Here is a 25,508-nt window from a genome sequence, read left to right on the forward strand (position 1 = left end):
ATAAATAAGTTATGGCAAATTGGAATTGGCAAATACAAAATACGAGTTTAAGACTGTTAAATTTAAGAGTTTTTAAAACAACTTTACAAAACTCTTTAAAAACTTAATCAAGTTATAGCAAACACATTTATTTGGGGGGACTTGCACAGCGTAAATAAGTCTTGAGTTAAAATAACATTGTATCTAGAACAAATAGGTTTTATAAAACGTCGCTGAGCCTCTACCCAAGTCGGATTTGGACAGATTAAAAGTATGTGAAAAGATCTTGTACTCCACCGTTAAACAAGTCACAAATACCTGAGGGATGTTCAAGGGGGTTAAATCTGGAGGAATAAACTTTTAAAGGGAGAATTCCTAATCACAGAAGAAGAATTCAGCGCCTTACTCTATGATCTAACTGATACTGTATATAGTGCTCTGGAGTTTTATATTATATTTTCTGGAATTTTTAATAATACTTAATGCTCCTTCTCTAATTCAAAGCTTATTCTCTGCGTCATATGTTTTAAAAAGAGCTTCAGATGCGCTGGAGACCAAGCCTGCAAAAGTACTACAGTGCATTGGGATGCCCCAAGGGCTACTTTAAAATTCCTGTTAAAAGTATGCTGTACCGATTCTTCTCTAAAAGTCTTCAATTTTAAGATGTATCTTAGGGAGCCAGCAACTGCATGTAAAACGTTAAAGGCCCACAGTAGGATATTGGAAACGGCTTGAGCGTATATGCTCGTTAAAGAAAGCTCGAGACGTAAGGCTTGCACTGGGACTGATTGAGTGACTTTTAGCTGTTTCCGTAGCATAATCCCTTCTTTTACTTTTATTGGTTGACAGGTTTAAATTTGTATATATTCCAAGGCGTAAGATAAAATAGGTGGAATTTTCGTACTGTAAACCTCCAGCAGGGATTTAAAATGTATTTTCCTACTTGAGCAATAAAATCTCTGTAATGCCCAAACATGGGCATCTGCCTTTCGCCCGAGATGCTGAAATTGGGAAGAATTTTGAAAGTTATACGAAAAGATTTGGCCCAAAAAAACATTCTTTTACTATGTCAATCAGATTACCTCCCAATGCCCAGGTGAACGGCAGAGATGTCCTTCTTCCTCTAAAAGGTAACATTTTAGTTTTAGAGATGTAAGGGACCAAAAAGTTTTCTTTTGCGCATCTATTTTGTTTGGTGACATGTTTTTTGTAGACCAATTGCGGTACGATCGAATATATAATATCATCTGCGTACATTAGGCCATCGATATAGCTTTGTGCTAGTTTTGGTGGAAAATTATTAATTTTGGAACAGTACCCCGGTAGGTGACTTTTGTAAATGTAAAATAACATGGGGGCGAGGAGGCAACCTTGTTTCAAATCATTCATCGTGGGAATTGGACTACTTTGGCCCATTTCTCCCCCCATTTGGACTCTACACCATGTTGCTGTATGCAAAGAAATGATTATTGTGAGGAGATCGTGGGGGATCCCTAAACTCTCTAGCTTTTTCCATAACCTTGGCCTATCTGCCAAAGCAGTTGAAAAGTCAATTAAAAGCACCGTAAACTATATGCGATTTTAGCACTACGTACTTATCAAGGACTGTCTGTCCGTGACTGAATGTTTCGGGCGAAAGCCAGCCTGTGTCATAGGAATCACATCGTTCGAAAATGCCCAGTCTTTTAGGTGGTCCAGTACGCATGCTGCAAAGATCTTTCCAGTGGTGTCTAGAAGGGCTATTTGTCTATAGTTGATTGAATTTAATCTAGAACCTTTTTAAAAAGAGGGATCATAATGCTCTCTCGCCAAGATTTTGTTTTTTTTCCAGTTTCAAAACAATATTGGAAAAGAGGGGTTAAAACTGTGCTCCAGTCTTCAGGGTTTGATTGTAGGACTTTGGATGTTGTCTGGACCCATTGGGGATGATCTGGCAGATTTAATAAAGGCAGCGATCTGTGTAGATGAAATAGCGAACATGTCCTGATCAGATTGGCCCTTTCGACCAGGGCACTGGCTGGGTGAGATTTGATTTTGACTGTTAGATTTATATAATTATAAGATATGTTTTTCCCATTCGGATGATGGAACTGGTGATGCTTGGATTGACTTTCTTATCCCCATTTGTATAGCTACAATGCTCCAGAATTTTTTCTGACCCGGCAACAATCACCCCTCGCCATAAGACGACTGTCAAAAAAGTGTTTTTGGCACACAAAGCCACCCAAAGAACAGAGTTAGATAGGGTCAAAACCACGGTGTGTGCCTATAACCTTGTAAAGATTAGAGAAGGAATGGAACCCAATTTATATTTAATACACAATGCTCAAGATAGGTTTTTAATGAATCGTTTTAGGCTCAATCTTTTACCATATTTATTGGGATCACCTTTAGGGTATTCCACTACAATTGAGCAGAAGGGAACCTGCGGCTGCGACAATAGGTCTCCGCAGGATTCCCTTCATTTTGTATTGTTATGTTCATTTTATTCTGTACCTAGGCGCAGATTTTTGGTAGACATTTTAAAAAAATCTAACATAAAAAGCGCCCGTGAGGCTCTGATCTATTTACACAACAGGCGAATGATCCACTTACACTGTGCTGTATTGTTAATTATATTAAAGTGGCCGCTCGATTGAGGGCCACTGGGGGGGGGGGGGGGGGGGGGGATTGTGAATTGTGAGATTTCTGATCCTGGTTTTAAAGTTCCATAATGTCCCTTTATTTCTTAACATACTGTGATATCGTTGTATCAATAACAGGATTCATGTCAATTTAATTGTGTTTTTTAATGATATGAGTGTATATTGTTTGTTTGTACTTTTTATGGTGATTTTTAATCATCGAATAAAGAATCCTGACTGACTGACTGCTCCAGAATGCCTTGTTGTTTCCACTTTTTACAGCCGTTTGAATGTCGACCCAATTATTGTCTATTTGGACTTGCTTTTCTTTCTCTTTGTTTTGTTGACAACGTTTTTTCAACTTTCTTATTTCTTTTTATCTTGTGGCACTGAAAGATAGAAATTGCGTTCTGGTCAAATTAATTGAGTGTACTGACAAATAGTCTGCCTTTATCTTTGCTAGTTATGTTTGCCTGAAGGGTGGTCACGGCTGATTGTTATGTGTGTTCACATCTGGTTATGGGATCATCTTACAGTAAACAACAAGATTGTACAAAGTTCCCCAAGGGCAGGGAAGGGTTGGAAGAATAGTAATAATAATAATAACTCTCTCACTGGGAATGGTGTAAATGGTGTAGAACCATGACAGGGAGAAACGTAATCCCTTATCGGAACTTAGGATGCCTCACACAACTAAAAAGCTGGACGACCGTTGTCATCCTACCTGATGGTTGTCTTGTGTCATCATTGGCCTCCTGCTCCAACGACAGGCTGGCGGTGCAATGCCTGACGGGTAGCACAAATATGCTACTCTTTTGGTGGAGTTCTTTTGTTCCTGGCCAATGGGTGCATGTGTGTGAGGGACCTGGGAGGTGAAGAAGTGAGCGTGAAAAAGGGTTAAAAAAGGTCAGGGAAGTCCACTTCAATTGCTTTATTCATGTGGCTTACTGCCTTATTAAAATAATGAAGGGAGGGGTACCGATGCCGAAAAATTAGGTGGTTCGGCTCCGTTCAACCCTCACTTGTGATGTGGTCAACATGTTTCATGCCTCAACGGCAATTCATCAGAACCTAAGAGTGCTCATCGACTTATGAAAGAAGTTTTCAAATACAACCTGCGTGGTAGAAGTACCAGTGCAGTGGGGTGTCTGTGTCCTACGGGGGTTCACGCCCTGTGTGGGAGGGAGAGAAAAGGAGGGACTCAGTATCACCTTGCAACCCAAAAGTGATTATAGGTCAAAATGCATGACAGCAATTGGAGCAGCATGTATCCAATAATTCATGTAAACAGCCCACATTAAGGCACAGTGAGAGAGAATAAATAAAGGAAACAGGTGAAAAGTCACCGCAAAGGTCACGGAGGGGCATATAAAAATTAATAAAACCAGATTGATGCTTGTCACACATTGTGTGTCACAGCTAGCCGGAAAAGGAGCCAACAGCACTTCACAGGGGGGTGGAAAAGTGAAACAAACAAGGGGTGTCAAAATACACAGTGTTAATTTCTTACCCCTTGGTCTGGGTGAGTGGTCCCCACGGACTGTCCTCGTGGGGCCTGAGCTGTAAGGTGAATACCTGTAAGGGAAAGGTAGGATGACTTCAAAGGCAAAAAGAACAGCTACTCCTCCGACGATAATTCGGATAATAATACCAGTAGACGGGGCTCCACAAGTAGTGATTCCAGCGGTGGCTACCGGGCAAGAAACAACCAGGCTCCACCATACCCTAACTGGCAACAAGGCTACCAACAAGGTCCACCTTTTCATGGACCGCCCAACATGATACCTCCCTGGCAGTACCCCTTCTTCCAACAAGACCCGCCGCAATTTTACCCTCTGAACCCGCCACCTTTTCAAGGCAGAGGTTGGGGCAGAGGAAGAGGGCGAAGGCGAGGCGGACAGAAAGGTGTCCAATGGCAGGACCAATCAGCACCGCAGCCTGCGATGGAAACCAGGAGTGTCACCTCCAGGGGGAGAAGAGCCTGATTGTAAATCTGTCCAAGAGAGCTTTGACACCTACGGAGGAAAACGTCCTGGAGAAGGGCCTTGGATTTGTTCCGACACCCACCCCAGACACCTTCCAAGAGATGATAGAAATCAAACAACTTTTCAGAAAGGTCCGCCTCCGTGCCTTCTTTGATGACAAACCAGAGCCTACTACTCAGGACACTGGACTCAGAAAACCTTCCACTTTCACTCCCACTGACGGGATGGTCCCCCCGGAAGTCTTGACATTCGAACGAGCGGTCCTTGCCAGCTTGAAGCATAAGCCACAGGTCAAGCAATTTCATAACCTGACGAATGCAGAGAGACAAGCTTCCATCACTTTGGGTATGGACGAAACGATTGTCATCAAACAAGCTGATAAGGGTGGAGCCACAGTCATCCAAGACCATGCAGATTATGATCGCGAATGCAGACGCCAACTGGCTAACAACACCCACTATAGACCCCTTACTGAGGATCCAACCAGACGGCTGAGTACCACCATTATGAGCCTAGTAATTGAGGGAGAAACAAATGAATGGATTACGAAAAAGGAGGCAGACTTCCTCGTCACCACTGAACCCATCATACCTTATTTCTATACCCTTCCGAAGATTCATAAGGGTACTACCCCTGTCCCTGGTAGACCAATCGTCTCAGGTATAGGGTCACTCTTGGAGCCATTGTCCCAATTTACCGACTCTTTTCTACAACCTCTGGTGAAACAAATTCCATCATACCTTCAAGACACCAGGGACGTCCTCCGCCTGATTAACGACGTGGATGGAAGAAAAGATGTTGACCTCCTCCTAACCTTAGACGTGGAGGCATTATATACCAACATCCCTCAACAAGCGACCCTTGAGGCCGTCGAGTCAACATTAAGGTTGGGAGAATGGTCGTCTCCCACCCCGATTTCCTTCATCATGGAACTTGCCCACATAGCCTTAACAGAAAACTTTTTCAAATACGAATCTCAACTCTACCACCAGATCCGCGGTACCTCGATGGGTTCTACCTTCGCTCCAAGTCTGGCATGTATCTACATGGCCACCTTTGAGAAGCTCCACATCTACCCATCAGATCACAACCCGTTCCGTGAAAATCTCACCCTCTGGCGTCGCTACATCGACGACATTCTGGTCTTCTGGAAAGGTGACCGCACCAGTTGCGAGGCATTCTGCACATGGCTCAACCTCCAAGATCCTTTCTTGAAATTCACGGGGACCATCTCTGAACAATCTGTACCCTTTTTGGACCTCACGATTCAACTAAAGCCGACAGAGATTACAACCACCCTCTATAAAAAAGCAACTGATAGAAACAGCCTTCTCCTGTATAAAAGTCATCACACCAAGGCCCTGAGGGACAATCTCCCGTTCGGACAATTTTTGAGGTTATGTAGAAACTGCACCACGACAACAGACTATAAACAAGAAGCCACCATCCTACAACACAAACTCCAGGATAGGGGTTACCCGACAAGACTCCTCGCGCAATCAGCAAAGAGGGCACTCAACAACAACAGAGACTCCCTCCTAGAGATCCACACCAAAGACAAAGAGGACACCATTACCTGTGTGACTTCTTACACAAGAAACTCTGCGTTCATTAAAAAAACTGTGAGCTCCCACTGGGGGATTTTGAACTCGGCAGGCTTGGACTTTCCTCGGCCCCTCTTTGCCTTTAAAAGAACTTCTAATCTTAAGGATACTTTGATCCATACCCGACCGAAGAAAACTAACATCCGCCCACCGAACACTCTCTGGGGCCTGCCTCCAGTCACGGGCCACTACCGGTGTGGATCTTGTGTGATATGCCCTCAGACTACCCAAGGGAAATCAATAATGCTGTCCAAAGACTTCACCTGGCATCTGAATAAACACACGAACTGTAACAGCTCCAAATGCGTTTACATGCTCACTTGCCCATGCAAGCTACACTACATTGGCATGACGATGCGCGTTGTAAAATTACGCATTATGGAACACAACAGTAACATTCGCTGCAAGAAGTCACACACCCGGCTATATGAACATTGCAGAGACTTCTGTCACCCGGCTGAGAGCATACAATGGACTGTCCTTGAATGTCATCCGTCCATCACTCAACCAGCACTGTTTAGAATGGAACAACGGTGGGTACATCGTCTACAGACAGACACACAAGGACTCAATGATTCCGTACCATGGAATATGCTGGCCAGATAGATCAGGCTCAGATTGCCATTGCAGCCACCTATGCTACATGATATTCCTCCATGATCAATAGGTGGGACAGAGGTGCCCTCTTGTCTTTGGGGCAAATTGTAATTACATACTCATATCCTCACTGTAATTACAATTATGGAGTTTTCTCCGTACTGAACAAACTGTAACCTTCCCCTTAGTCCCCCTCGGGTGCCCAGTAACAGAATGGTTCTCCCTCACTGACCTCCAATATGGGTCTTGCGCCTTTGCATCCTCGCCTCATTCTCCTTATCCCCTGGTTAAACCAACTCCACACAGACTCCGGCAGCACTACTTGAAACTGCACATTAACTGTCCATTAATCCTCTGGTTGCCTTCCATTCAGGAACACCCCCATCCAACCCTACCCGGTCAGATTAGCCTTTGCAATTTGGACAGCAGTATCATAATGACCCTCAGTGAACGGTCCTATGCGTCCCTCATGACTTACTCATGGGACGCTTTCCTCATTGGAAGCTCCCCCTCTTCAATTTGGCGCTCCGATCGGACGCTCCTTTGCAGTGCCTCTCCCAACAAACGCCCATGTAATCAATGTGGCTCCTTGCTATGTGGCACCCCCATCCCTCTTTGAACTAATTAGATTAGTACTTGTAACATTGGCCATTAGCATCACGAAGGCCCCCGGGGGTTGACATCTCCGTCCCCCCCTACTCCATCACACCCTTCTCCCCATGGCTAATCTTCCTCTCCAATATGGCGCTCCCGCTGGACGCTATGTTCTAGTCCTATCTCGCCCTGTATCACACTCCTGACTGGAGCCAGACTTTCTCCCCAGTGGGAGACTTCCCCTTCCCACTCCACTATGGCGCTCCCTATGGACGCCCTGCCGTAGTCCTATCTCGCCCTTCACTACGCTCCGGGCTGGATCTCCAGTGACGCCCCTTGGCCACGCCCATACATGGCGCCCTCGCTGCCGTGTACATAGACACCACAGAGACCCCCACCTGACGAGCGGCTGTCCTGCGACTCGGACTCGCCGACGTGGGAGGGGTAGGTGCTACCGGCAGTTGCCTCGAGCTTCCCAGGTAAGAGGTGGGGCTCACTTTCATGGGGATCCCCGAGCCACCCGCGATGGCCTGATTCCCGACGCTGCTCGTTGCCGTCCGGTCCCGGTGCCCCGGTAAACACCCACACGGACTAGTCTGGTCCTGGCCGCTGCAGGGGTGCCGCTCCAGCAGGCTCCCTCGGAACTGGGGTGAGGCCCGCCCCCTCCGTTGGGATACTTACGGCGATCTCCTCTGGGGAACCTCTCCCCCTGGGCAGACTGACCGTGATCGGCCCCGGGAGGCGGGGCTGTCTGCTACCTGATGTGGACTTGTGGGGCGACTGCATCCGCAGCTGGTCCGGCCCAGATCACGTCCCTTGAGACGCCGGGGACCCCTGGCCGGACCCCATGAGTCTGGCCGGCCAATCTGACTCACCACGGTGATATCAATTGTGGTCCTCCCACCTAGAGGACGTATTAATCATGGGTATATTGCCCATTTCCCTCTCCCTCCCTATTCCTCCATCCTACCTTTCCCTTACAGGTATTCACCTTACAGCTCAGGCCCCACGAGGACAGTCCGTGGGGACCACTCACCCAGACCAAGGGGTAAGAAATTAACACTGTGTATTTTGACACCCCTTGTTTGTTTCACTTTTCCACCCCCCTGTGAAGTGCTGTTGGCTCCTTTTCCGGCTAGCTGTGACACACAATGTGTGACAAGCATCAATCTGGTTTTATTAATTTTTATATGCCCCTCCGTGACCTTTGCGGTGACTTTTCACCTGTTTCCTTTATTTATTCTCTCTCACTGTGCCTTAATGTGGGCTGTTTACATGAATTATTGGATACATGCTGCTCCAATTGCTGTCATGCATTTTGACCTATAATCACTTTTGGGTTGCAAGGTGATACTGAGTCCCTCCTTTTCTCTCCCTCTCACACAGGGCGTGAACCCCCGTAGGACACAGACACCCCACTGCACTGGTACTTCTACCACGCAGGTTGTATTTGAAAACTTCTTTCATAAGTCGATGAGCACTCTTAGGTCCTGATGAATTGCCGTTGAGGCATGAAACATGTTGACCACATCACAAGTGAGGGTTGAACGGAGCCGAACCACCTAATTTTTCGGCATCGGTACCCCTCCCTTCATTATTTTAATAAGGCAGTAAGCCACATGAATAAAGCAATTGAAGTGGACTTCCCTGACCTTTTTTAACCCTTTTTCACGCTCACTTCTTCACCTCCCAGGTCCCTCACACACATGCACCCATTGGCCAGGAACAAAAGAACTCCACCAAAAGAGTAGCATATTTGTGCTACCCGTCAGGCATTGCACCGCCAGCCTGTCGTTGGAGCAGGAGGCCAATGATGACACAAGACAACCATCAGGTAGGATGACAACGGTCGTCCAGCTTTTTAGTTGTGTGAGGCATCCTAAGTTCCGATAAGGGATTACGTTTCTCCCTGTCATGGTTCTACACCATTTACACCATTCCCAGTGAGAGAGTTATTATTATTATTACTATTCTTCCAACCCTTCCCTGCCCTTGGGGAACTTTGTACAATCTTGTTGTTTGCAGTCTCGTAGGACACGTACATTGGACCCCGGTAAATATTGTCCTCCCCTTGTCCCTCCTTGTTGTTAATATCATCTTACAGTACTCATTTTGTTGATTGCTTTGAAATTCCAATGGATCCTGCCTGATTTTTGGTTTACATCTGCCAGGCCATTTAAAGAACATAAGGACCATGGGGAGGTAGATTGCGTTAAAATTTCGACCCCCAAAGTCAAGTATGCATGATTGCTTTCGTGCATATGCTGAATGTTTAATGACTGAACTTTCGTAAAGAGATCTATGCTACAGATTACATAATCTAAAATAGAAGAGCTACAATTGCCTATCTAGTGAATGCTGCTGGGATATCTCCTTCTACTCTTCCATTGAGGACAACACCATTAATTGCCGTGTTATGGGATAGAAGCAGTTTCCCTCAATTCTCTTCTCTTATCTTGGGTACAAATATGGGTATTGGAACTGAACATGCTACCTCTTGAGCTGACTTACCCCGTTGTGCAATAACGCGTTCGAGATTTTTCCAATAAAGTCCCCAGCGATGATCGTTTGAGGAAACCCCCTGGATTCTAGAGTTTGGCTGATTTTTGTGAAAGATTTTTCCAAGAGGGAATCAATTGAAAAGCCATATGTTAAAGAGTAGTAGATCTAGGGCAGGCTCAGTGCTTTTGTTTTGGTATTTGATGTTGACTCATTGCACGTTCGGCAAAGGGAGCTTTATTTCTTCAGGGTCCCAATCAAATTCTTCTTTTAGGAGGATCGCAAGGCCTCCTCTTGCATGACCCCTTCTTGTGGCCTCTGCTGCTTTGACAAGCACAAAGTAATCTTTTTGAAAGAAAAGGGCTAGGGACCCCGTTTCTTGCAGCATCACTATGGCTGGGGTGCTTTCCAGAATAAAAGATAACTTTTCTGAGGTTTTTCCGGCTTTATTCCATGAAACCAGTTTTAAGCTGCAGCTAAAAAGGGAGTTTTTGGTCTGTGCCCAGTTTATTGCTGTTTAAGGCACCAGCAATCTACGCCCAAGTGTTTTCATCAGGTCGGGGCGTCTTTTTTGTGTCAGAACAGTTCCAGATCCGGCAAACTCCATTTTTAAGTGAAATCATTAGGGGGTCATCCGTTATATTCCTAGGTGTTTCGCTGTGTTTGAATTGCTAGCTAATATTATAAAGGGAAGCCATCCCCATCAGTCCTTTTTGGTTATTTGTAGAGATCGTCAATTTCTTTAACTTTGGATATGTCAAAGCCGTTTACATGAAGAATGTCACTTTCTTTTATTATTATAGAATGAATTAAATTAGACCAGAACTCGATAATTGCCACTGAACAGAGGAGTTTATGTGGGAAAGAGTCTAATTTTATTTCTGCAGTGGCGAGTGATTGAAGTGAGCGAATTTTATGTAATAAATCTAATATTCTCCCGCGGTTTAGTGGAAACATTGTCACTGGGAAATAAATCTGTTAATTCCAGAACACTTGATACTGATTGTTCCCCGCTGACCTGTGCTTTATGATTGGCCAAATGCTTCATAGTATCAGGGTAAACATGCTTTACAAATTTTGTTGCAAAACTTGGTGCGAGAGGATTTCAAACTTTGAGAACTTTTTGAGTTTCAGATGGAACGGACTGCTGGGCTATGATTTGAGTTGCGTTTATAGGTTTTGTATCGCATCTGTTTTCTTGTTCTGCCTGCTCTGTGGAGCAAGAATGAGGAAACATTACTTTTCTTGAAGATCTCAATATTCTTTGCTAGGCTCTTTTCTTGTTGTTGTTATTTTTGCACATTTTTCTGTGCGTATTTTTCCTTTTTTTGATTTGCAGTGTTGTGAACTCTATTGAGCTGTTTGTTTTAAATTAGATGCTCCCCTGGGACCTTTTCATCTTTTTGAGGAAGGAGGTTAAGTCCTCCTTTTTGGTCCTTTTGTGCGAAAATTGGGAACATAGGGGTGATAATTTGGGGAGTACTCTGAGGAGTGCTCTATGACAGGGGTTCCTTAAATAATTTAGTGAGAGAATCAATTTTTTCACTGTTAGGACTATTGGTTTTCTGTTTAATAGGACAGCCCTCCATATGAGTCGCTTTCTGCTTTTTTTTAATAGGGGAAATACTAGGCGCTGGGGGAATATGGAGACACTTGTCTTCTCTGCCCTTTGCGATCTCAGAGTTTGTAGGTAGGATTTTAGCGTCATGAATAGAAACACATTAAAGAAAATTCTTGGCTTTTTGCCCACTGTGAGTCCTTTAGGTGTGGCCTTTACCACGAGATACTGCATAATCATGCCATAATATAATGCAGTTTGATTTGATTATTTTTGGTTAGAGGGCATCTGCTTGTCATAAACGTGACCAAACACCTGCTTAATAGAGGTATCATCTGGAGATGTTGGTGTTGCTAGACTACCGGTTAACATCTCATTGTTAAATCCTGGTCTTTGGACATACGAGAAACCGGTTTCCCTATTCAAGGAATGTTCTTTGTGAAATAGTATTACAGGGAAGAACTATGAGGTATAAGTCACCTTGAACTGACAATGCAATAGTTATCTTTAGTTATATGGAAACAGTGTTCAGGCTTTAACACATGTGTCAATGAGGCTCGTGTAGCTATGCTGCCGCTCTGTAATAAAAGAAACAATAAAGTAGCGAGAGGAAATTGTTTACAGGTCTGTTATTTTCACCCTCCCTAAACCAGAACTGCAGTAACAACCAGAAAAAACAAACCAAAGAACTATGCTTGTTAGGTGTCTTTAGGTGCTGGTTGGGGCCACTCATTCTGTTTCAGTTCTAGTCAGACTTTTGACATCAGACATGAAGGTTTGCAATTGTGACTAAGTAGGCTCATCTCCCCATACCGCAAACTATGAATACGTTTAACAGAAAACAATTACTTATGCAACAACTAACTGAACAGTGCCTTGTCTAGTGCTGCCCCATTAACAGATTGCTATTGGCTTATCCCTCAACAAATTCTAGGTTTTGTACTCTGATTTCAACTGGACCAGACACACAATACTGTTCTATGTACAGGAACTCAAGTTTGAGATTGTCAAGATAACATAGAAATGCTCTCTGTAAGGAGCTCAAGTGTTCCTTGGGTTTAGGATGATGCTATAGCAAATATCCCACATAAAACAGAATAATCTTGAGGTTACAGTCATGCATACATAGAATTGTGCAGCAGATGAATTTACTCACCAACTGTCTTACGGGTTAGAATATTTGGCCTGCAGGTAAATAAACAATCAGGACAGCAGGCACTCAGCATTTAGAGCTTTAACCAGTCTACTGGCAGCTTCCACTGGCTCTCTCCATACATCACAAAAAATACCTTAATGCTTGAATAGTTCTGAATGGGCTTTAAAAATTTACACCTTGGAGCAGATCACTCGCCCACCCACTAGCATTCCTAACATCACCTCAAAACATTGCAGACACTCTCCCTTACCTATCCCCACTATCCAAAGCCCCCTGGTTCGGAGGACTACCTTTTTTGCTTGGCTGGGTATTGAGTGGTAATTGTTAGGAAATTTAGACTCCTTTTCCATCTTACTAGAACTTGAGTACAGTTCACATTTAAGTCATATTCTGCATTGCACTGATTCATCATTGTAAAGTATAAAAACACTAATGGTTCAATAAACTTTGTGGCAGCTCTTACCTTCTCTCCCACAAGCACATTCTTTGCTTTACCCCATGGGTTCCGAACGAGCTCTGGGTAGAAAAACTCTGGGCATCGCTTGTGATCAGGCTCAAAGAGGGTGAGGGTAATTCGGACTGCAGCTGCTGACTCCGCATCCACAGATTCATCTTTAGCATCACTTGCAAGTGTTTTTTTGAGGTCCAGTGGTGTCAGGGCAACGACTGGGAGAGAGCTGAGCTGCACCCGGCGAGTTTCAGCCATTACCCCCGGGGGTGAGATGGAAAGGTCAGCTCAGGGTGCATGTGGAACAAGGCAGAGGGGGAGTCATGGCGACCCCAGAAGATGCTGAAATCATTACACTCTTTGTAGTATAATCATTATAGGGGCATGTGCCACAAAACAAGAATTGGAGGCCTGTAACGGAGCATGGAAAAGAACTCGAAGTAGTGTGACCAAGTGACAGAAAGTACCAATGATTACCACTTGGCAGGCATGTTTAAAGGTTATAAATCTGAAAGGGAATAGCGGTCGTCATTCAGATAAGAATAAAAACTGGACATGTCGCACAACATCGACTTTACAGCTCACACTGCAAAATGGACAGACTCGACATGTGTTTGTAGAAGAGTAAGCATTTAATTATTGAGTTAATGCTTCTCTTCGGTTTTCACGTCCTGGAGCACTTTTAAAAAGTGTTTTGGGTTATACTAGAGAATGTAAGAGTATTCAGCTGCTGGATAAGTTACGTTATGAAGAATGCAGTTACTGATGGCGGTCTGCTGTATTTTAGAGAACACAATTTAAGTCCATATCCATCTGTACTGACATGTCCGTCAGGCTGAGAGGTTAATGTCAGTTGACTTGGCCCTGCCCGTTCTCTATAGGCCTTGGGTGAAACCACTTTTTCACTCTGTACTCTGAAGCTGTTGTAAATTAGGAGGCGGTGCTGATCGCTATAGCATGAATTACGGAATCGCCAATCACAGTTCCCATCGTATCTAAAAAGAAAAAAATAATAACAAATTACTAAAGACAGCAAAGCTATAAACTAAAAGAAAATAAAGGATGTTGGACAAAATACAGAGCACTTTTAGCATACATGATTTTAGAGAGGCACAGGAAGCAGCCGCAGACATACAAAAAGCGTTAATATGTTCTTAGAGCATGAACAACAATTGCCATAGCCATAAGATCTAGTCTATGTGACATCTATTGACTTTGTCAATGTGTTTTAGCCATGTTGTATGTACAACCGCTCAGTTGCTGTCCATAATGGCTGGAAGTAAAACAATTATATATATATATATATATATATATATATATATATATATATATATATATATATATATATATATATATATATATATATATATATATATATATATATATATATATATATATATATATATATATATATATATATATATATCACGTACAATCCCTTCAAAGAAAAGATGAGAGGCCACAAGGGGAGTAAGGAGCAGACAGGACGTTTATTTCAGGAGTCCCAGCAATGGCGAATGCATTTCGGCGTGATAGCCTTCTTCAGCGCCTTCCTCTGAAACTAACCATTCCCTAATACCTGCAGGCACTGAGTTCCCTCCCCCTAATTCGTTCAGCACAGCAATGGCAGTCCGTGTTGATTGTTACGGACTCCAAGTCCCAGCATGCATATATATATATATATATATATTGTGCTCCAAATTCTTCCCAGCTTGCAAAGAATTATCCACACTCACGGGGCTGATTCCAGAGGTTATTTTATTTTAAACAACAGACAGACGCGTTCGCGTTTCGGCACACAGCCTTTCTCGATGTCAGTAGCCACTAGACATCGGCATGTATTTAAAACATTATCCCCACAATAAAGGAAGGACTATAGCATACTGACATTAACCAGCGCCATCTTGGAGTGATACATGTTATCATGAATATGATCGATCTTATGCATGTTATTTGTTTTTACACACATTTGTGTATACTCCATTACCCAAGTACAATCAACTGCGTGAGACAAAAGCAATTTATCGCCGTCCCCCCATTTCAAACTTCTCCTTATTTTATGTTTCAAGTTACTTGGTCTCTAAACAAAATGACGCGTGTATCGGCTATTATCCTCCCTTTTATGTTATTCAAGTCTGTGTTTAAACGATTCAACCATTTGCTTACCATCTTTTTTGTATAAACATTTCTATACATTTTTTCTCCTTTCATTACATGTTCACCATAGCAAGCAATATTTTACCAGTATTCATATTACATTGCCTACTTTTCTCTTTTTCTCTTTTCAAATTCTTAGAGCCCCTCGAGGCACATCTCTTGACTTAAAATTCTAATTCAAAATCGAAATTAATATCAAATCCAAAAAGATAACATTATTTCATCAAAATTATATCAAACACTGTTTTTTACAGAGCTGTCACAATCACTGCATCCCTAGCAATATCACTGTTTTGTCGTTACCAAATGCTTACATTCCAGTATGTACCATGAGATCTTCCCCACTGTTCATACCCCATAGGGTTTTGGTGTTGAGGTCAATAATATACCTTGATTCCAATCTTCGAAGTTTCTTTAATCGATCCCCACCTCTGACACTGTCAGGAACTTGGTCAAGTCCTAGACAAATTAACTGATTCCCATCGCTTTTGTGTTTTTCCGCAAAATGTCTTGCGACCGGATACGCTTGGTCCACCTTGTCTATTGCCCTCATGTGTTCGAGTATTCGTATTTTGAATGGGTGCACTGTACTGCCTATGTAGCACAACCCACAGGGGCAAATGAGACAGTACACCACATATGGTGTGCTGCAAGTGATGAACTTACTGATTTTCTTGACCATGCCAGTGTTGAATAGTGTATGAAAGCGCTCTTTTGCTGTTACAACACGCTTTACATTTGTTACAGGGGAAAAAACCCTTCATATCTTTAAGGGTATTGGTTTTTGATGGTATCTTTTCTAAATGACTTCGTACCAATTGTTCTCGAATGGACCTGGCCTTTTTTAATGTAACTAACGGGAAATCGGGAACATCCCCACCTATGACACTGTCCATTTTGAGGATATGCCAGTTTTTTTTTCAGCATGTGTTTTAAATGATTTGCCTCTGCTGAATATGGGGTAATAAGTCGGAATTTACCTCCTTCTGTTTTCTCGTTTTTACTTTGGCCCAATAAGGTATCTCTTGTGATTGCTCTTACTTTACACAGTGTTTTGTTCAAGGTGACAGGATTATAACCCCTTACAATGAATCTTGCTACACTTTCGGATGCTGCTGTTTCAAAGTCACAATCGCGTGTGCAATTCCTCTTGATACTAAGTAACTTCCAATAGGGGATACTATGCACTAGTTTAGGGGGGTGGCTGCTCATTGCATACAATATTGAATTGCCAGCCGTGGCTATATATATATACGACGCAGTCAACACTGGCAGCGTCACAACATTTATTTTATAAAAATGCTAGTAGTATTAGTTTTTGTATACTGAATGAACCAGCGTAGATCAGTACTAAGCCACCAGTAGTTCCTGAAGAAAAAAAAAATATGGTTTTTACCTTTGTATATTCCTCAATAAGTTTACTATCAAAAATACAATTTAATAACATTATATTTTGAACTGCGATCACTGCACATTTGTATAATATGTATCGTACAATAAACCACATTCCAGAAACCAGTAAATAGCATAAAAACTCACTTTATTAGGACAATTTTGTAGTTGGGTAAATTGATTCAAATACAGTTACACCATAGTATCAACCACGCTAACACATCAAATTCCTGACAAATCCCCTCCCTTAAATAACTCCCTAAAGTGTACAACCCATTCTCCAACCAACTCCCCTGAATCTGAAATCTGATTCTTTCTTTTTTTATCTCCTTGCCTTGCATTTGCCACTCTCTCACACCCTATCAAGCATCACCAAGTGAAACCTCTGTGTCCTGCTCCAAAGCCTCAAACTTTTCTCCCCCCACCTGTGCTCCCCCTCCCACCTAGAAGTGAATATGCCCATACCTGACTCTCCATTCACCCAAACTAATGCCACCCAGGATAACCCTGAAGGGTGTTTTACTGCGTCACACCCAGCAACTCTTATGCAAAAAGTTCCTACTAATAAACACCTGTGCACCAAACTTTTTCCCTCCACAATTTTCCCACTAACTCCCTTAACTCAATCATGTAATAAGTATTGCTGAACTGAGACAAATGAGCACCATCATCCCGAAACAAGAACATACCTTTATGTTAACTGACATACAAAAACCTCTCATGGCTCTGTTCAATTTCCTCTATGTTTTGTCAATAGCTGCTTGTTTTAGCACTTCTCTCCAATGGTTTTTTGGCACAAATCCAGCCCGAATTATACTGGTCCCTGAAAATGTTCTTTTTCAGTTGCAAATCTTCTTTCATTTGTTTTAACTGTATTAAACCTGATACCTAGATAAAATCATTCTCTTCCAAAGTATTAACAACATATAAGGACAGCCCCTTGTTGTCTTCGATTTTAGATTCCAAATGAATTTCCCGATTCATGCCCTTATATAGGTACAATTTGCATTGCCCTTATATAGGCATAGAAATCCAGTCCTTATTTAGGCAAAGCCCATGCTACCCAAATACAGGCATGGCTACTTCCATCCGTTCATCTACATCACAACGAGTTCTTGTAAAACCAGATTCTTAAGCCGTTAGGGACTTCCCCTTGCCTGGATATTGATTTCTCCAAGAACTCATTTATTATGCATGAACATCTATTCCTTAGGAGTTCATTCATGCCGTTCATATGCCCGACTTCTACGTCAATAATGGCATTCCTAAACACCTTCAAGGTATAAATATACCTTCACTTGCTATGGCAAAGCACGGTGTGGTTCGGTGCAGTTCGACTACCAACTTGCACGACGCAGCTCGCTACAGCAAGTGCCGAAGGAAGCCAACTCTCCAGTTGACGCACTGACCAGGAGCTGTCACCCTCCTGCCGAGAATCCAGCTCCAGTGTTTCTGACTCCACTTACGGGGTGTTGGGAAATCGAGTCCTGAGAAAGAGATACCAACCTCTCTCATTCTAAGGTATGGAGCTGATTAGAACCTAGAGAAACCTTTGGCAATTTTTGGCAGAACTAAAACTTATGCTAAGGCAACATCTACTTCTTACTTCGTACTAGACCTAGGTTAGGTACATTGGGGTAGGCGTATTTTAGAAGCACCAGTTGAGTATTTTAGCCTGTGGTATTTATGTATGTATTTTTATATATGTCATAGCAACAGACAATGCTATTACAGTATTATTTTATATTACTGTTTACGCTGTACGCATTACCCTTCGCATTCTGTCTAACGATTGTAGCAGGTCACCTCTCTTGCATGAGAAAGAAGACTGTTCAATAAACCCTTTTTTATTGAAACGCCCGTCTCTCTATTTCTGTGCAAAACTCTGTAGAAACGCAGCATGCACGATAGACTGAGTGAAATAGGTATCTATTGTTTCCACGACTCTGAAGATATTTGTTCCAGTCCTAGGGGAAACAAAGTTGTCATGTTTATGCAGTTGTCAGAGACTAATCCATTCTTGTTTACTCGAGAAAGTTTCTAGTGACCTCTGAGTTAGCTGGCACACACAATTAAGTTTAGTATACTCGATAGAGACATATTGACCTCAGTCCTATATCAAATCTATAGTTTATATTATTCCAATGCGCAGAGCCTATTGGGAATATAGGAACTACACTACACCCTCTTAGGCAGTAGGTTCACTATGAAGAGCAATAAACTGCCCCAATGCATACCACTTCTTCCCCATCATGTCACCTTGTGTCTACTACAATGTAATCTAAGACTTTGTCTATAGATTTGCCAATCTGCATATTTACCTGCCCAACACGCAAAAGTATATCCTACTATCCATGTTACCATCTTACTCCTTTTTAAAAAAAAAAAAGAGATTCTTTATTGTTCAGTACAAAGCATGTTTATACTTCCAAACCAGTAATTAAATCATCGATGCAGACATAATTTATATGACCAAAAAGAACAACATAAAAAAATATTACATGAATATCTAGGAGGTTAGATGTTTTTCACAGCGATTTGTCCATATGGTGCAACATAGGCCCCCAAATTTTAGCCCCAAGTTTTTTTTCCTCATTGATTTAATGCATTAGAGCCTATATTCCAAATTAAATACATTATAAAACTTTGCGCGCCACATTTCAAACGAAGGTGCTTCCGGCTGAAGCCACACAGTAGTAATACATAGTCGTGCAGCTGCCATAAACATAAGATATCTAAATGAGTAATATGCCTGAGTAGGTTATGTGCCTTCACCCACTCCTGTCAACATCACTTCTCTAGAAATAGTCACATGTACCCCTGTAATATGAGCCAAAAACTGCAATATGTCCTCTCGAAACTGATCTAAGCCTATACAATCAAAAAAAGTATGTACAATATCAGCATTATCCATCTGACACCGTAAACATTTCCCATCGTGGGGTCCCCCCCACTTCAGCATTTTAACAGGGGTATGATATAAGTTAAACAAAGTTTTATAGTGTTGTGTGCGCAAGTTCGCTGTCAACATAATTTTAGCTACCATATCAATTGATTGTTGCACATATGTGCTTGTAGTCCCAAATCTTTCGCTCCACTGCGCATCATGTCTCTCTATATCATCCGGCAGGGTCTCAATCAAAATACCATATAATGTCCCAATCCTGGCTCTTTTTTTAACAGCCTCTATTAACGTATAAGATGTTACCACTAAGTGTCTTTGATGTTTAGTTAAGTAATCACGGATTTGTAAAAATTTAAATAAATCGTGTTTGGCTAAATTATACTGTTCAGCCAATTCGGTAAATGAGGCCATTATCCCATCCTTGTACAAATCTCCTAGCTATTGCACCCCCTGCTCACGCCATCTAGCCATCCTTGCATCCCACAAAATAGCAGGAAATAATTCTGTGGCATTTAAGGGTGTATAGTAATTTATGCGACCTAGCGATATCAATTTACGTATTGTCTTCCAGGATTTATATGCTGTATTATATATTTTGAACCGCGTTCTCTCATAATAGCTAGGTTCAAAAAACCTGAATAAAGCCTTGCTGACAGAAGCCCCCATCAACATTTGATATATGTTAGGTACTTCCGCCTGCTGTATATCTGCTCCTGTCACTAGATACTGCATGCTTTGGAGGAGACAAGCTAAATAATAAAATGAAAAATTTGGCACTGCCCATCCCCCCCTTCTAATGGCAGCATCATATATCTTGAAGCCCGGCGAGGTTTTTTTGGGCCCCAAATAAACTTATCAGCGAGGGTTTGTAACTGTAGCAATTGAAAACGTGTTAGTTCTAGTGGAACAGTCCTAAAATAATACATTGCCTTAGGGAGTATGCACATTTTGAGCACGTTGCACCTCCCTACCATTGACAAATGTAAGCAATCAATCCGTTCCAATTGTTGCCGTGCCAAAGATACTATATCTCCCCAATTAACATCCACAACCTCTTGAAGCACCATCCTAATCTTAATGCCCAAATATCGAGATGCCTGCGTAACCCGTGCTTCTCCTGGACACAGACCTTCAGTGCAGACTATCTGGGTTTTAGATACATTCAATTTGTACCCGGCAACTTCACCATATCTCTGAGTAAGGTTCTCAATTTCCCTTACAGCCTGCTCTGGGTCGCAAGTCACTATTGCAATGTCATCAGCATAAGCAAGGACACGCACTTGGTGTTGCCCAAGTGTCATTGACTGTATTCCATTAGTTGTTTCCAACAGAGTTAACAATGGATTAATATAGATGACAAAAAGGAGGGGCGAACATGGGCACCCCTGTCTTGTTCCCTGAGTGATATTTACATAAGATGACTCACTGCCCATAGTGCATATTTTAGCCCGAGGTCTTTTATACATTGTTTGTATGGATGTTATATAACAGGGTCTAAAACCCATCCTAAACATAACAGCCCAAAGGAACGGCCATGAATCACGATCGAACGCTTTTTCGGCGTTAATAGGATTATGCCCATGGGCTTTTGCTGTGCACTTGCATAGTCTATAGTTGCAATCACTCTTTGTATATGATTAACCGTACTACGTCCTGGTATAAAACCATGTTGATACTTGGATACTAACGGAGATATAACTTTGGCCATTCTAGTTGCTAAAATCTTTGAGTACACCTTGCCGTCCGCATTTATTAATGATATGGGTCTATATGACCCAGGTAGCCTCACCGGCTTATCTTTCTTTTTAAAAACCACAATATTAGCATCATCCCAAGAAGGTGGTGGATTTCCTACCTGAGCCTCTAAAAAAGTAGCCAACATATCGTCTTTGATAATAGGGAACAGTATCCGGTAGATCTTCAGTGGGAGTTTGTATGGTCCAGCCGCTTTCCCTAAAGCCAATAACCCCAGTGCTTCCTCCAGCTCTGTTATTGGGGTTTCCAACGCCTCTCGCTCTTTCTGTGCGAGCCCTGTCACCTCCAATACCTGCAAAAACTGTTCTATATTAGCCTGCTGCACAACATTTTGTGTGTACAGCTCTTTATAAAAAGAATAAAACACCTCCGATATCCCTTCCCATTGTCTCTACAACACCTCCTTTCCCATCTTCTAAAATAGAGATTCTCTTGGCAGCTTGCTTCCCCCGCAGCCTTTGAGCTAGACAGCGACCAGTCGTCTCCCCATATTCATACCTTTCCTCTTTGTAGGTTTGAGTTGCTATTTCCTGACACCATATCCCATTAATCTGTGTCTTACAGCATGTCGTCTTAGTTTGTGCAGCCTTGGGATCTACCTTGTCTTTAACTGTTTGTATAAGTTCTTGTTCTGCTACCCTTAAATCTGCTAAAAAGCCCCACATGTGCTCCTTCTCAAGCCTTTGCTTTTAGCATCCATAACTAAATGTCTCCCCCCTAAATCCAGCTTTCAGAGCATCCCAGACCATTGGTAATGTAGCTGAGCCTCTATTACTCTCCAAAAACGATTTTGCCCAGATTTTAATATGAATAATATAATCAGGGTCGCATAATAATTTCTTATTAAAAGTAAAAGATCTGTATTCCTTTGCAGAACTAAGGCTGATAAGATCAACTAGCACAGGTCCGTGATCCGATGTAATGCGTGGCCATACTTGCATCTTAGCACCAACCGTAAATAACCGGGGTAAAAACACATAGTCTAGCCGAACAAATTTATTATATGGGTATGAATAAAACGTATACTCTGGATCCCCCTGGTTCGCTACTTCCCACCTGTTAGAACCTGGGATGTCAGGTCACCTAGGGTAGCCTGGCCTAGGGGTAAGACATGCAATTCTAGAGGCACAAGTGTGAAGGTTGCAGACCACCCAGCAGTAAATCCACACAATAACACTTAAAAAGGACGCTACACCAATTTGTTAGGAAAATAAGTACTTGTTTATAAAAATAATGTATTCTGTTCTCTTATACTTCAGGATTCACAGTTCAATACTTTACAATCAATCAGGTGAAATAACAATCCGCTAAAGTCTTGGGAGAGAAAACTACCACTCAATATAAGCAAATGCAGATGTCATAGAATTAATAGCAATCTTTTTAGCAGAGTAACTGGCATTAAGAATCCACATCAATAGTATCTTTCATTACATTTAGATGTCATGTACATCAGTAGTGCCACCTCCAGAGATGTTAACCTGCTTCAGTAATTATTATCAGTAAAACATTGCATCAGTCACCAACATTAATATTCTACATTCAATTCTGTAAATATTCCTGGTATGTATAATTGGACTCCAGCATTAATTAACTTTGGCTTCCATAAGGGGCCCTTAATCCTCCTCCCACAGTTCCTCTCACTCTCCTAACAACTCAGCAGTCACTGTGAGGGTTCAAAACCACAAGATTTTCATAAGGGCATTAGCAGTCTCTAAGAGAAACTGTTTTCTTTATCTACTCAGCAGGCCCCACCTCTTCTCCACAGCTGAGGGCAATGACCAGAGTTGAAGTTACCCCCACGTTAGCTCTGATACACTCTTCCTCTGTTATTCAGAACTCCCCAGGGGCCCCTCTCCTCTACTCCTTACTGTAGCGTGGAGACGATGCTTTCCCAGTCTCCACGCGTCGCTGCTGCTCTGAGGCTCCACAATAGCCCGAATTACCAGGCTCGCTACTCCACGCCCAGCAAGCTGCTTCTCGGTGCTGGCGTGGGGAAAAACGTTAATTTCAACTGCCCCCTTCTTCAAAGGACGTCTCCGCTGCCGGCTTCTGGCCTCGGAACACACCCCTCGTGATAAACACGGCCGAGACTAAGCTGCGCAGGCAGGCGCTGCTTCCGCTCCAACCTCCTCAGGCGGCTCCGCCTCACAGAGCCCGGTGGCTCTACTGGGCATGCGCGGGAAGCGAGTGTCTCACTGACAGAGACCGCGCTACTCGCACTGCGCTGCCCTTCTTCTCCGCCCACCCGGAAGTCGCCGAGATCTTCTCCCGGTCCGCTCCTCACCTCAGGGCTTGCAGCAGCAGGTCCAAATCGGCACCGCTCGCCTTGCACCAATCAAAAGCAGAACGGCTCGTTGCTTCCCTGCCTCCACTACCTCAGCGCTCACTCGCCAGTTCAGAACCAGCACAGCTCGTTGACTCGCTGCCTCCGCTTCCCCCAGCCCTCGCTGCAACCGGTAAGAAGAGGGTCACGGTAGGGTTGAGGCACCAGCAGTCAGGCAGTGCCTATTTACTAGCTGGGCAAAGAGGGGGCACAAGAATTCGCCCCACTCCGTTTGGGTTTCTTACTGCAACAGTCTCATTAGGAACTTTATGCTGGGCAGAGGACTGCACTCTTCTAGGCTGCAGTCTCCTTCTCCTGTTCACTTCCCTGCTCTTCCAGTCAAGGGATTAGTCAGGCGCCCAGGGTCTCCAGTAACCCTCCACAGCGGGGTCAGGTCAAGTAACTCAAAAGGGGGGTAGTATGGTGGATCAGTAGGCAGCTTCCCAGTCCAGGAGGTCAACCCTATGTCTAGCCTCTTCCCACCCTTAGCTACAGCCTGTCCTCCAGCTGGCTCTCTCAGGTAGACAAAATGGCTGCCCCGCATTCCGCCTTATATAGGCTGCCCCTCATTGGTCCAGAATGGACCAGAAGGTTCTGGAATGCCCTATACTGGTCTATGGGCAAGTTCTGGGTTTGGCAGTTAAGGCAGTTGGTAACCACCATTTTGTGTGGTTCCAACTTTTCCTATCAGAACAGGCCTCTGGGCCTGAGGTGAAAGACTATGAGGGACAAAAGAACACCTATCCCCTTGGCCAACACCTATAAAAACTAGTGGACACAAAAATTATTAAGGGTATGAGGGGCAAAAAGGGAACAAAATAAATAATAAATTGGAGGGACTACGCAAAAAAACCAGACAGGTCTAACACGAGTCCCCCCCAGCTGAAAGTGGGGAGAACTACCCAACCCCTTGGGAGTCCTCATCATTAAGGCGGAAATACCTGGAGAGACCGTCTGCATTGGCGTGGTCCACTCCAGGCCGATGTTCCACCCGGAAGTCCATTCCCTGTAGGGAGATAGACCACCTCAACAGCTTGGGATTTTCCCCCTTCATTTGCATCAGCCAACGAAGGGGTCGGTGGTCAGTCTGAACCAGGAAGTGCGAGCCAAAGAGGTATGGCCGCAGCTTCTTCAGAGCCCACACCACCGCAAAAGCTTCCCTCTCAATTGCACTCCACTTCTGTTCCCGGGGAAGCAGTCTCCTGGATAAGAAGACTACAGGCTGATCCAGGCCCTCTTCATTTAGTTGCGATAACACTGCCCCAATGCCATGTTCTGATGCATCTGTTTGGACAATGAACTCCTTGGAGAAGTCTGGGGCCCTCAGGACCGGTGCTACACACATTGCCTGCTTCAACTTTTCAAAGGCTTGCTGACAAGCCTTCGTCCAAACTACCCGTCGAGGTTGTTTCTTGGAGGTGAGCTCTGTGAGGGGCGCTACAATAGTGCCATACCCCTTCACAAAGCGACTGTAGTAACCTGTGAGGCCCAGGAAAGCTCGGACCTCAGTCTGTGTCTTGGGGGGTTCCCAGGCCATGATTGCCTCAATCTTCGCCTGCAGGGGCTGCACTGACCCCCTACCCACCAAGTGTCCAAGGTACACAACTGACCCCTGCCCAATCTGGCATTTGCTGGCCTTGATTGTCAATCCAGCCTTTTTCAGGGCCTGGAGAACTGCTTGCAAATGTTGCAAATGGTCCTCCCAACTGCTACTGAAGACAGCAATGTCATCCAGGTAGGCAGCAGAGAAACTCTCCATTCCAGAGAGGACCTGGTTCACCAGCCGCTGAAATGTGGCAGGGGCGTTCTTGAGCCCAAAGGGCATCACACAAAACTGGAAGTGTCCCTCAGGCGTGGAGAAGGCTGACCTTTCCTTTGCTCCATCTGTCAAGGAGATCTGCCAGTACCCTGAAGTGAGGTCAAAGGTACTTA

The 25,508-nt window shown here is 43.5% G+C and overlaps 1 protein-coding gene across 6 annotated transcripts in view; it reads right to left on the bottom strand.

Annotated features, from left to right (window-relative positions):
• UBN1 (ubinuclein 1) overlaps nt 1-25,508 on the bottom strand; it is an 810,192-nt gene that overhangs the window by 685,239 nt on the left and 99,445 nt on the right. For all 6 annotated transcript variants that reach the window (XM_078662914.1, XM_078662913.1, XM_078662915.1 and 3 more), the window contains exon 2: nt 13,060-14,039. In XM_078662914.1, coding sequence (XP_078519040.1) covers nt 13,060-13,302 — 243 coding nt within the window. In that variant the 5' untranslated portion in view covers nt 13,303-14,039. The remainder of the gene's footprint in view (nt 1-13,059; nt 14,040-25,508) is intronic.

Source organism: Lissotriton helveticus, chromosome 10 (assembly GCF_964261635.1).
Source record: "Lissotriton helveticus chromosome 10, aLisHel1.1, whole genome shotgun sequence".
In the NCBI taxonomy this organism is placed as follows: domain Eukaryota; kingdom Metazoa; phylum Chordata; class Amphibia; order Caudata; family Salamandridae; genus Lissotriton; species Lissotriton helveticus.